Source organism: Anabrus simplex, chromosome 2 (genome assembly GCF_040414725.1).
Source record: "Anabrus simplex isolate iqAnaSimp1 chromosome 2, ASM4041472v1, whole genome shotgun sequence".
NCBI lineage: Eukaryota > Metazoa > Arthropoda > Insecta > Orthoptera > Tettigoniidae > Anabrus > Anabrus simplex.
Window position 1 is genome coordinate 622,452,570 of NC_090266.1, and position 14,062 is coordinate 622,466,631.

The 14,062-nt window shown below is 38.7% G+C and overlaps 1 protein-coding gene across 1 annotated transcript in view; it reads right to left on the bottom strand.

Annotated features, from left to right (window-relative positions):
* AGBE (1,4-alpha-glucan-branching enzyme) overlaps positions 1 to 14,062 on the bottom strand; it is a 153,035-nt gene that overhangs the window by 102,494 nt on the left and 36,479 nt on the right. The window contains exon 4 of the mRNA XM_067139266.2: positions 10,050 to 10,178. Coding sequence (XP_066995367.2) covers positions 10,050 to 10,178 — 129 coding nt within the window. The remainder of the gene's footprint in view (positions 1 to 10,049; positions 10,179 to 14,062) is intronic.

The following is a 14,062-nucleotide window of genomic DNA, read 5'->3' on the forward strand; positions in this document are numbered from 1 at the left end:
AACACTTTCACTCTCTCTTTAATGCTCTGTGCAGTTCAGTAACTTTCACCGTTGCTATCACTACCCTCAAACTCATTTTCTAAAATGTCATTATTAGGCCTACCGAAATCACCATCTAAACACTGTTTACAAACGCTTTCAAACTCGCGCTCTCATTACTGCAAAGCAGGTTCTACCGCATAATGAATACTGAAAATGAAATGAAAATGAACTGTTGTTCAACAATCCCAGTGTCACACAGAAATACAGACAGCATTGTTTACAAACAGTACATGCCTCTAGATCCTTGTAGTATTGCCATGACGAATAGAATACCAAGTGAGATCACTCAACGAGTTCAAGCGCTCTACCGCAGAGCGGCGCTAGTGGAGCCTAACACCAACGCTACACGGTCAGCTGATTTAATGGAAATTACATTGATACGCAAATAATCAAATACAACACATGAATAACACTGTCAGAGAGTTATAAATAATATTATCAGTCCGCACGAAGAAATATCTTTGAACTTTAATAAGAGAACACACGAAATAAAACGAAACGTTACGAAAAGCGAAAGCAACATTGTTCTTTACATACTTAAAGAATCCTTTTCAAAAAGAGCAAATTAATCATACACCAGACTGTAAATAACACTGACACTTTTCTCAAATAAATTAAATGAAGTAAATTATTCACCAAAACTAGTTCGAGGCCACTTTCGATAGTTTACAAGTAGACTTAGCAGAATGTCGAGCTTGCATTTCTCTGCGGATTTCTCCCGCTCTGAAGAAGAATCGGCACTATAGTGTGAGACCAGTTTTGGAATAATGTCCAAAGTGTGTTCAATACAACAGCCAGCTCCTGATGGCACAACTGAAATCGCCTCTATCTAGTCAAGACACTTGTAAAAAATATTGCCCCACATTAAATTGAATCTCTTCTCTTTGTTTAACCTCATCGAATATAACTATCCCGTACCGTTTATTCTCGTTCATTTCATCATTAAAATAATCTGAAATAGCACTTAGCAATGTGGATTACACCATAGGGACATTTATGTCCTTTGCAGAGTTTCCCCAAATGGCTTTGTGGGGGAAGAGGTAACAAATTTTGCCTATCCTATCCTCTATGTGATGTTATTCTAATCTAATAAACTCTCTAAAAGAAAATCACTACTGTACCTCATACCATTGGGAGACTTTACTTGACATTTCTTTAACACAGTGTAATAATTTTCTGCTTCTTACTAAGAAATTTACAATCTACAAATTGAAATTCGGAGTTCTTCATCTGCCCCTGTAGGAAATTAATCCTAGCTTTGGCTGAGGAAAGACTGCATTTAGCTCGCATTAAATTACGAGTTGCATTCTTTAGTTGCTTTCTGAGAGATGATATCTTTTCGGCATCTGTAAGAGAACTAGACTGACCATGAATCTGACTACAACTAGGCTGACCTTGAACTTGAACTTCACCGCCTACTGTTGTCATTACTGCTTCACTCACTTTGTGATTCTTGTTCCTTATCCTCTTGATACTGTCCTCACTCCTTTGATACTGGGTGCCTTTCGCGATTTTACCTCAGTGGATAGGTATTTTGGTAAATTTGAAAATATATGAGGCACCTCTCCTGGTTTTATTTTTCACCTCACATGAGGAAGTTCAACGTTTTCACCATTCACAACGAAACAGTCCGCCTTTAAAATTAAATCTGCCGAAAAATGCAGGTCACATATTCTGCTTTTGGCCGACATTTGCTTATCTTTCCGCGGAATAACTCTAGCCCACTTCGCAAACAGATTATTTCTCTTTTGCGGTGTAAAGTATCGTCTAGCATCATGCTTCCTTCCGTAACCCGATTTACAACCAGGAACGAAACAGTACGACCTATTCTCGAAATATAGAAAGCTAGTTGATTGCACACACAAAGCACTGCACAGATACTAACACAGACTTTAGAAAATATTAAAACAAATTAATAGGCATTAAAATTATCACCACGACATCATGCACGCTCGCTATACCTTTACCGGCAATTGGGCGCACGTGTTGCAGTTGGATCGTTGAGACTGCGCCGCCACACTCCGGCAGGACCACCAACTACAATGTTAAGAGAGCGGAGTGATCACACTTGGTATTCTATTCATCATGGTATTGCATTGTGAGAACTTATATTGCAAAGGGAAACTAATATATGAAGATAAGCAAGACACTGCATCATCTGATTCATGCGTGAAAACACCACACGCGACCACAGCTCGTCAAATGATGCAAATGGGTTAAGCAGTCTGTGTAATTATTGCAGACCATGTACCCCTGCTGCTTTGAACATGTCTGCATACTTTTTATCTACTTGTAGAAAGCTCCGTTTTGCAACTTTGTAAACCTTATATCTGCTTTCAGTAATTATAAAACCTGTTCTCGTCTTTCAGGTATGAGATTATTTTATCTCCAGAAGAGTTAACTTGTCAATGAATTTGTTGTCTCATTTTCTTGCATAATGCTCCCATACAAGCACCACATACCAGGCAAGTTTGCTGGCACTGAAAAATGAGTCATCTGAAATCAAATTTTAAAAAATATCGTACTATGCTATTTTTAGCGAGTGTTTAACTGCACTGAATACACAGTATATTAAATGGAGTTACAAGCTTACCTCTCCAGATGCAGATTCAAGACCCTTTCGTTGATTAGCATGTTGCAGCAGTTTATCTATATCAGTAGTGAGAGCAACTGAACTGCAAAAACTTTTGTTCTTTTAAGAGGGGGCCAGAAGAGTTATGATGGAACATATTTAATTTTCTTCAGTGTGTATGTACCGCACGTTAATTCCATCCACCAATGACTGTCTTACTATCACAAAATTACTGATCCACTGTGTGGTGGCTTCCAAAGATGAGATATCACACTGTTCACAACGGAGATTTTCCTGGACACTGTCATTGTAGAAGAAATAGGGGCAAGTGTTGCTTCATCAAAAATGACTATAATCAATAATGTAGCATGATGGCAGGTGGGTTAATGACCGCACAACTGGTAGAGTTTACTCTACGATTTATTAACTAACACTAATTGATTATACAACTACACAGACACACAATTATATCAATTCACACTCCCTCTTCTCTGTTCTAACTCTTCAGTCACACTAGTTATTCCCTCTGGCACTTACAAGCCCAAAACTTTGAATCTGTAATTGGAAAAAGTTCTTAAGAAAATGAGCCTCCGTGTCTCAGGCGCCAGCCTCTCACTGCTGGGTTTCGTGGTTCAAATCTTGGTCACTCCACGTGAGATTTGTGCTGGACAAAGCAGAGGCGGGACAGGTTTTTCTCCGGGTACTCCAGTTTTCCCTGTCATCTTTAATTCCAGCAAAACTCTCCAATATCATTTCATTAATCATTGCCCCAGAGGAGTGCGACAGGCTTTGGCAGCCGATACAATCCCCATCCTCGCCGCTAGAAATGGGCTTCATTCATTCCAGGCTGTGGATTCTCATTTTTTTTCTTAACAAAATAACATGTCCAATTTTCTCAAAATTATCCTGAGATATACAATTTGCTCACGATACATCGACACGTTCATTGGTAGATAAAGGATGAATGTCCATGTAAAACTATGGGATCTGCGGGCCATCGTAGTTTCAGGTGAGTGGAAAAGGGAAGACTGTCCAGAATTACATCTTTGTTTCACTCACTGCTGCGACCAAAGTCACTGTATGGGAGGTGCATCCAGCGCAATCGTACGAGGAGCTAGTGTTCATTTTATTATGTTGGTTATTCAGTTATTCAATGCCATTTGTAATTAATTACTGGTGACATACAGTAAGTTTGTAAAGATTATAGTAATCAATAGCATTAAAAGGAGCGAAAGTGAGTCAGTTGACGATCAAATGCGATCAAGGAGAAAAGACATTAGAAATACGGTATATCATATTACACAATAAAATATGCTCATTACCTGTTAGTTCTGTGACAAAAAATTTTTTGTAGCTTGTTTTTTGCACCCAGCAGCTGCTTTTCAGTGTAAGTTTTCTTGAAACATACTTCCCCTGAGATGATATTTTCACCTTCAGAACCATAAGTGATTCCAGTGTAGATGTACTTAATGTAGGCCTGAACTCTGTCTGATTTTTTTAATCTGTCCACTTTCATTTTTAAGCTCTGCAATGTTGTCAATGTTAGGTCCGTGTACAATGTATTCAGGGAAAATATCACACTGGTAAACTGCAAATTCCTCTTCAAGATTTTCATGTTCGCTTTCCTTAACCAAACGTGAGAATCTTCAAACAAAATATTCAAAAGATGAATAGGAAACCTTCATTCTGAGAGGTCTACAACTTCGGCTTGATGAAGAAATTCATCATCAAGGGGAAATTTCCTAATAATGTAACTGCAAGCTGCCATATAAAACAACTCTTCATCACAGTCATTATCTTTCAAGTATGACAAGGCTTTTGCTCCAATTACAAAGTCCTCACTGGCTTTCTGGTATTTCCTACTCTTGAATTCAAAACTCAAAAGAGAGGTAGATTCTGACTGAATAGAACATGGCTGAACAAATCTGACCCACAGGTCAGTTAAAAGACCAGTAAGTTTCCTTCTAAGAAGATGTATGGCTGAAGCATCTTGGTGCAGAAATAAATTCACTGATTTTTTTTTTTTTTTTTTTGCAAGCTGCTTTACCTTGCACTGACACAGATGGGTCTTATGGCGACGATGGGATAGGAAAAGGTTAGGAGTGGGAAGGAAGTGGTCATGGCCTTAATTAAGGTACAGCCTCAGCATTTGCCTGGTGTGAAAATGGGAAACTACGAAAAACCATTTTCAGGGCTGCCGACAGTGGGGTTCAAACCTACTATCTCCCGGATGCAAGCTCACAGCTGCACACCCCTAACTGCATGACCAACTTGCCCAGTGTTTTTTCACTGAGTTAAAGACAGGAAGTGTACTCTGAAGAAAGTAGCAAAACAGTTTTGTGTGTGGGTCTTGTATGAAAGATTTTACAGTGTCAAACTGCTTGGTGCTCTCATTTTTATGGAGGGGCTCACTACAAAACATGATTGTCAAAGCTTCTTACTGCTCAAGAACTCTATTAATAGACTGAAGAAGCGAGAGCCAACAGGTACTCAGATATTTCAAAATTTTGTGACCCTCTGTACCACAAACAGCCCGATATACTTTCAACGTGTTTTGCCTTTTAGAACTCTTATCAAGATATGTTTAGCTGCCAACTTACAAGCATTCAAACAAGGAGGGTTGACCAATAATGCTCTAAGGGATTGAACAATTTTTACTTCTTTCCCTTTTTCGTAGAAATTAATTTTTATTGTGATAATGCTGCTTTTCCGTAATAATGTGCCCTTTGACCGTAATCGCGAAGTGAAATCCGTAATCATTACAGACAATCCATAATAGTTGGCACTTCTGCACAGGTGACCATCAAACAACTATGGCACTGGTGTCTATGTGTATGGGCGTCTCCGAAAACCGTAAAAGTAGTTAGTGAGACTTAAAAACAATTAACATTATTATTACTATCATCTATGTCTGTGACACACAGCGAGTGTTCGTAAACATCAAGTTACAAACCATGGACGTTGACCTTCGCACAGACGTTGACATATGATAGTGGAAATGGTGGGGACACTTCTGAATGAACAAAGAGGGTACCCAAGTTACTTAAGTAGGTATTTGGTATGTTGACTATTTGCTCAGACATATTTCACACCGAAGAATCTCTGACACTTGAACGTGTGCAAACACTTGTTGGTCCACCTGTATGGATTCCACTGCAGCAAAAATATATTGGTGGAATGCATCTTCCATGTCACTTTCACTTATACAGAGGTGCCAACCTTTGAAGTGGGTTATCAGTAATCAAAATTTACCCCTTAGCAAGATTTTCGACTCAAGTCCTCCCTTCTCAATAATGATACCCCTTTCCCTTCCCGTCTCCAATCTATTCTACGGCAGTCTCCATGGCTAAATGGTTAGCGTGTTGGCCTTTGGTCACAGGGTTCCCGGGTTCGATTCCCGGCAGGGTCGGGTATTTTAACCATCATTGGTTAATTTCTCTGGCATGGGGGCTGGGTGTATGTACCGTCTTCATCAGAATTTCATCCTCATCATGACGCGCAGGTCACCTACGGGTGTCACATAAAAAGACCTGCGCCTGGTGAGCCAAACATGTCCTCGGACACTCCCAGCATTGAAAGCCATACGCCATTTCATTTTTAAGGCAGTATATCATATTACACAATAACATTTGCACACTGCCTGTTAATTCAGTGATAAAACATACTTTGTAACTTGTTTCACATCCAGCAGCTGCTTTTCAGATTAGGTATTCTTGAAGCATCCTTTCCCCTGTGATGAAACTTTCATCGTCTGAACCATTAAGTGATTCCAGTGTACATACATGTGCTTAATGTAACCCTCATTTCTGTAAATACAACATTACTTAAGAATTTACAATGGAGAAGAACACAGTAGAGTTCCTTCAATCACACAATGAATCACACAGGCCTTCTGACCCCAACTTGGCAGGTTCGATCCTGGCTCAATCCGGTGGTATTTGGAGGTGCTCAAATATGACAGCCTCACGTCGGTAGATTTACTGGCACGTTAAAGAACTCCTGCGGAACTAAATTCCGGCACCTCGGCTTCTCCGAAAACCATAAAAAATTAGTTATTAGGACGTAAAGCCAATAGCATTACTATTAACAAAAGGAAGTGACGATCAAATAGAAGTATCGTTGAAATAATAACAATAAGTTAATTTATTAATTTGTCCACCTAATCAATACAATAAGTCTTTGTTGAATTACATTGACATGTTAATTAAAATGGTACATGTTTCACCCTACATATAGGCATCAACAGCCACGGGTTTAACCTTGAAATAAAATCAGGCACCTGATTTACATATAAATAAGATAAAACTGATTTATAAAAAGCCTTGAAGAGTCTTAAAAGAAAATTAACATACAGTAAAAGACTAGTACAATATTGGTTTTCAAGACAATGCTATGAGTGAGAAGTTTATAACTGGGGAAAGTATTTACAATAGTAACACTGAAAGACTATTAATATGAGTGAAATGAATGAAATGATAGTTTGTTACAGACTAGTGGTAAAATTGCTGTAAAATGATGTTGATTGACTAGCGGTTGGAACTAGACATTTAATGAGAATGACGATGGGAATCACATTTTTAAACATAATGTTGAATAAAATAAAGTTAAGAGATGCTCAAGTGACCTGTGATAATTTGTTTACGTAAGTTAAAAGTCAAAAGTAGTTAGTCTAATGAATACAGGAAACTGCGAGGCACGAAGTTAAAACACAATAACTCGAACAATTCATTAAAATATGCCATAACCTTAAAATGCCAAACCATTCAAGGAACGCCAACTTCGTAAACAAAGAACAACACCCACGTGGTCAAATAATATGGGTTAAATCACAACAAGCGAACAGAGCGGAGCAAAGAATTTGCGGAGCAGAGCCTGTCGACACCCAAGATTCACACAGAAGAACTGTTATCCTGGCTTTAAATTCAATTCCAATAAAACACAAACATCACACGGTTAAGAATACCAATCATATTAAAGAATGTGTTATCGACTATCGTGGACTTGCCTTTGACCCACACAAACAATCGATTGTAGGGAAGTGGAGTGATTATCGAATGTTAATGTTTCAAATTTTTGTCCGCGAAGTCGTTAAACTGAAACCATCCATGAAACCGTAATATGCTGCAATTTCCGTAAATTCTACGGACAAACTGTACAAGTTGGCAGGTATGCATGACGGATACCAAAACACCTCACTGAAGAACACAATACCAAGCGAATGTGCAGAGCATTGGCCCTTCTCAAATGAAATGCCAAGGAAGGGGATGATGTGAAAAGCAGCACTGTTACAGGAGACTAGACATAGGTATCCTGCATCACTCCTGAATCAAGGCAGAAATCCTTGGAGTTTAGGCTTTTAACATCACCATTGAAGAAGAAATTCAAATAGGCAATTACCACGTGGAAGATTATGTGCACGGTTTTCTGGGACAGACAAGGTGTTTTGCTCATTGGATTCTTGCATCGGAATGCAGCAATCAACAAAGATAGCTACTGTGTGATGCTATGAAATCTGCACTGTGTGATTCAGAACAAAAGGTGTGGAATAATTTCTTGTGGAATCACCATGCTTCATGACTGCCACACTGCACAGAGCCAATCAAATGCAGGACCTCATCACATCATTCTGCTAGGAACAATGGTAGGCCCCTCTCATACAGTCCTGATTTGGTGACAAGTGACTTCCAACCTTAACCTAAAGAAGTTCCCTGGTGGCAAGTGCACTGATGACTGTGTTGAAGGGGTACAAACATGGCATTCCTTACAGGACAATAATAATAAAAATAATAATAAATAACTTTATTACACCCCACTAACTACTTTCTGATGGTTTTCGGAGACACCAAGGTGCCAGAATTTGGCCCCGCAGGAGTTCTTTTACATGCCAGTAAATCTACCAACATGAGGCTGACGTATTTAAGCACATTCAAATACTGCCAGGCTGAGCCAGGATCAAACCTGCCAAGTTGTGGTCAGAAGGCCAGCACCTCAACCGTCTGAGCTACTCAGCATGGCTTTCCTTACAGGCAGGGCATTGTTCCAATGAAGAAGGCATACATAACTAGGTGCCACGTTATGACAAGTGCCTTAATAATGGCTGTGACTATGTGGAGAAGTAGTTTAAGGTGTGTAACATCCAAAGGAAATATTTTCAAAATAATGTTGGGTTCCTTTCAAGAAAAAGTCTATAGTTACTAAAAGAAATTGCCTTGTACATTCCTCAAATTTAATATTTTATCTGACTAAATTTTTATTATTATCAGAATATAATTCATCTCGCATGTAGATCCAAATCCTGCGGATATCCACAACAAACATTGTATCTATAGGTTCAGTTGTTTCTGAGAAACATGTATCTGCAATATCTGTATGTACAATACCACGCACGCATTCTTTTTTTGAGCAACTGTACATTACAAGACGGATACAGAGGTGCTGGGGATAAAAAGCAGTAATGATACTTAGTGTGCAGAAGTGCAGTATTTTCATAATTGAATTGCATTATTCCCATTATATTCAAGAGAATATAGAAGGCCTTTCTTAAGAAAATAAATTTGCTCACTTCGAACATTGATATAGGAATTAGAAAGAAGTTTTGAAGACTTTCGTCTGGAGCGTGGCATTTTATGGAAGTGGAACATGGACGATAACTACCTCATAAAGAAAGAGAATGGAAGTTTTTGAAATGTGGTGTTACAGAAGAATGCTGAAGGTGAGATGGATAGATTGAATCACAAATGAAGAGATACTGAATCGAATTGGTGAGAGGAGATCGTAACTAAATTTGATGAGAAGAGGAGATAGTATGATAGGACACATCTGAAGACACCCAGGACTTGTTCAGTTGGTTTCTAAGGAAGTGTAGGGGGGTAAGAATGGTAGGGATAGACCAAGGTATGAATACGACAAGCAGATTAGAGCAGATGTAGGATGCAGCGATCATGTAGAAGTGAAAAAGGTTAGCACACAATAGGGTGGCATGGACAGCTGCATCAAACCAGTCTATGGATTGATGACAAACACACTCACAGTCCATATACCTGTTTTATTACTGGCATTATGCACCACTCCATGTACATTAATGAAGGTAAAAATTGATCAGCACCTAAATGTAGCTGCTGTGAAAAATAAATGATAGGCTTCATTTTAAAAATTTAGCCATGCCTGACGATGATGATCATTAATGAAATATTTCTTGTCTTGCAGATTTCACTGGACTTTTTTTAAAACTCAATTTTTAGGTTCAAAACTATACCAATTTCAGTCAGACACTTTCGTTTTAGAAATATTTTTTAATTATAATTTTAACAATTTGAAGTGGGCAGCACTTACATATGTATGTAAAATACATTTTTTGTAAGATTTTAACATGAGTCATTCTCATTATCAATGCTCAACCTAACTTCATAACTATTGAGAACTGCATTAAAATTACCTGTTCTTCAGGTGGATTCCAGATTCTCTGTTCATAGGTATAACCCTTTTCTTTTGGTGGCTGCACAACATACCTAGCCCAAGGAGATAACCTGTACAACAGTTCTCCACTTTGAGATCTGACAACAACCTAAAAAAGAAAGTAAACATGTTTATTTCACACACAATCATACATTGCAATGCATTTTTTGGGCACAGGCTTGTGTATAGGGAAATACAGCTGCAGGAAGTTGTATAAATGATGTCCGTGAACAACTGAATTTGATGCTTTTCCTTTTAAAACATCAAACAGAAAAATGAGAACTAAAAATATAATTGAGCAGTGGATATGTTTAGTAATTATATAAAAAGGAATGTGAAAAGGAGCAATGTTTATAAGATTAATATTTAACTCTTTAGGCATAGACATATCCAATTTTTCACTGTGGAGGGCAAAAGTCTTACATGAACATAAAAAGAAATGATGGACTTCACATTCAGGAAAGTGACTTGTATTTTTTAAATTTTGTTTTGTTTTGTGATTTAGCCCCTTAACTGGGCTTGACGCCTAAAGGTGTTCTTGTAATTCTAAATGTGTCTTACGTAGGGTTAGCTGAATATAGGTGTCCGGCTATTCTTAATCACTTCTGCCATCTACTATCATAATTTAAAACTAATTCCATTCATATCAGATGTGATTATTGCTGTCCTATTCAATTTTATCCGGTCTCACACCAGTCGGGTAGTTCGCACGTAGGTGGCTGTCCGACAGCTGTCTCGTGTTGCCTCGTAAGATCCGTGCCAAATACTTAGTAAAGAATTTGTTTGTGTATATGTACATTGAAATTACTAAATTTGTGAGTAGTTGTCGTCATCGTTGTTGTTGTTGTTACAATACACTTGTTCTGCGAACTCCATTGTCCATGTTCTGATAACTTTTTGTAAATTGGTCTGTGTATGGTGGCACACTTTTCCGTGTGATGTGAACATGGCTTGGTTAGGAAAGACGTTGAATTATCTGAGAACCCGCCGCCCGGAAGTAGGAATCACTCACGAAAACATTGTGTTGTGTGCCTGTCAAACCAGAGGTGACGGGAAACTGTCTACTGCTGTGAGGAATGTTGCGTGGCACTTTGTGCTTGCCTGTGCTTCCGTATTTACCCCACTATGCGCAATTTCTGAATGACCTATGAACCAGAAAGTATGTAGAATCTATTGATGCATATCTGAAAACTTGAAAAATGTCATAATAATAATGAAAGGAATACTTTTTATATTCACTTTTGTATGAACACACTGTGTATATACGTATATATTTACGGGTTTACAAGAAAAACGGTAATAACATAATGCTAGTGAATTTCTACTATATCACAAATAATTTAAATAAATCAAGTAAAATATATTTTTCTGTTGAGTATTTACATCTGCCGCACACTACTGTACCCATTTCAAAAGTGCACGTTGCGCTGAATAACTACCCACTGGCAGGTTAATGTTATGAAACTATTCCCCAGTTAAGGGGAACTAAAATTTTAACCCGTAGAGAGCAAGACAGCGATATATCGTTGTTTCGTATATACGCGTAAAGTGCCAACCACGATATATCGTTGTTTGGATAGCGCGCAATTCTATACGCGTTTGTACAACTTGGGCCGTCAGATTGAAATATTTTGTGTGTCCAGTCCATAGAGAATTGTCATTAGATTTTAACTACGTCGCTAGATAGTGCGTAAATTCATTTGTTATCATGCAATGAATTCCTAAAGTCCGTGTTCATCTGCGACGTAAGATCACCATGCCGTGTGAGTAAAATGGCGACCAGCGGGAGAAGTTATTTTGTTAACGATGACGAATTGACTGTATATCTTAATAATTTTTAGTAAAGAAGGGGATGATGAAGGCTCAGATAAGGAATTCACTCCTCCAACAAGTGAGGAAGGGGAAAGTGAAAGTGTTATTTGGAGTGATAACGGCGAGTTTTCTGTAAACACTCAACCACGTGCTCATTGTCTGACATATTGAAAGTGGTAATGACCGTCTGAGTGACAGTACTAATGATGACGGCTGTAACAATACCCAACAGCAAAAATTTCATGTTTTCCGTGGCAGGGGGAGGGGAAAACAAAGGCACAGGGGAGGTGGAAACGTACGTACACGTGACACTCGTATTGAGAAACCTCACTCGCTTATCAAGTCACAATTTATTTAAAATATTTGCTCGTCTTGCAAAACACCCGTAGACTAAGTTACTCGCAATTCGAGGTTCCACTGTATAATGTACAGGAAATGAGATTTAATTTCATCTGTTCTATCTAACTAAATGATTATTTATTTATTTAACAAATAATAAAAATTTATTTAATAAATAATAATAATCACAAATGTCGTATGGCATTTAGTGCCGGGATATCCCAGGACGGGTTCGGCTCGCCAGGTGCAGGTCTTTCTATTTGACGCCCGTAGGCCTCGTTTTCTTATATACTCAAGCTGTACTTTCCTTTACACATTCATTCTTTTTCTATCTTTCTTTATCCTCAAAGATGGAATGCTTTTCTGATAATTTTCCGTTAGGGGAAGATTCTACCTCATTACCTTCCCCATTATCCCATAATTTGTCTTTGCCTAACCCTCCTGTTCGTGACTTAATTTCCTTTTCTAGTTCTCCTTCCATTTACCCATCATCTACCAGTTATACACCTGACCTATTGACCGAATATGTAAAAACCTTCTTTTCAACAGTATTCTATGGCTCCGTCCCCACCTCGCTATTCTGCTCCTCCCGTACCTCAAAATGCTTCAGTTGACAGCTCACTCAATATACAGATTATTAAGCAATCATTACTTCAAGTTCCTCAATTACAGGCAACTGTCCGACTCGTTGGCTGTATGGTCAGCGTACTGGCCTTCGGTTCAGAGGGTCCCGGGTTCGATTCCCGGCCGGGTCGGGGATTTTAACCTTAATTGGTTAATTCCAATGGCCCGGGGGCTGGGTGTTTGTGATGTCCCCAACATCCCTGCAACTCACACACCACACATAACACTATCCTCCACCACAATAACACGCAGTTACCTATACATGGCAGATGCCGCCCACCCTCATCGGAGGGTCTGCCTTACAAGGGCTGCAATCGGCTAGTAATAGCCACACGAAATTATTTTATTACAGGCAACTGACCCTCGTAGCCTAACCATCTGGCTTTTTTCGGTTCGAAAATGTTTAAATATTAAGGTCGCTTCCTTTCCCCAATTAATTGGCCTCTTATCCGCTAAGACGACTGTTTTTTTTTTCGATTTTTTGGTTAGATAATATGTCCAATTTTTCTAATTGGTGTGAATTAAGGCATGCCATACATAATTATTTTTTACCCCTTGAAGTCCGATATAAGTTGAGTACCGAGTTCATTCGACGTCATCAATTGCCCACTGAACCAACACATGATTACCTAGATTCAATCATCACCTATAGTAATGTTCTCAATATTGCTTATAGTACTTTGGAATTAATTTCCATTGTACAATTCTATGCCGCTCCTTCATTCCGTCAACTATTTAATGTACTTAATCCTCCCGTTTCCCTTTTTCAGGTATATAATTTAGCTCACCAACATGCCATTAATTCTTTAAGTGATCATTCTCATTATGGTTCTATTCCACTACCAGTAATTCATTCCACTTCGTTACCTCAATCATTGCCTCCCTCTTCCATTCCTACAGTTCGTCCCCCTGTGGTTTGTTTTCGTTGCAAAGAACCTGGCCACATTGCAAAATATTGTAACACTCAGCCTTCGGGAAATGCCTTTCTCCCAAGTCGTTAGGCAGTAGACGTTTACTGGGGGAAAACCTGCCTTCTGTTTCTCAGGTATCTCAATCTTACTCTTCAATACACACTTTCGAATTTTCCACTGATTGTGCCTCATTTTTACCTCGCACCTCCCACGTTCTTGTAACCATATACAATTTACCCTCCTTGATTCGGGAGCTGCAGTTTCTCTTATTCTCCCCAACTGCATTATCTTCCATCCTCTACTCAAT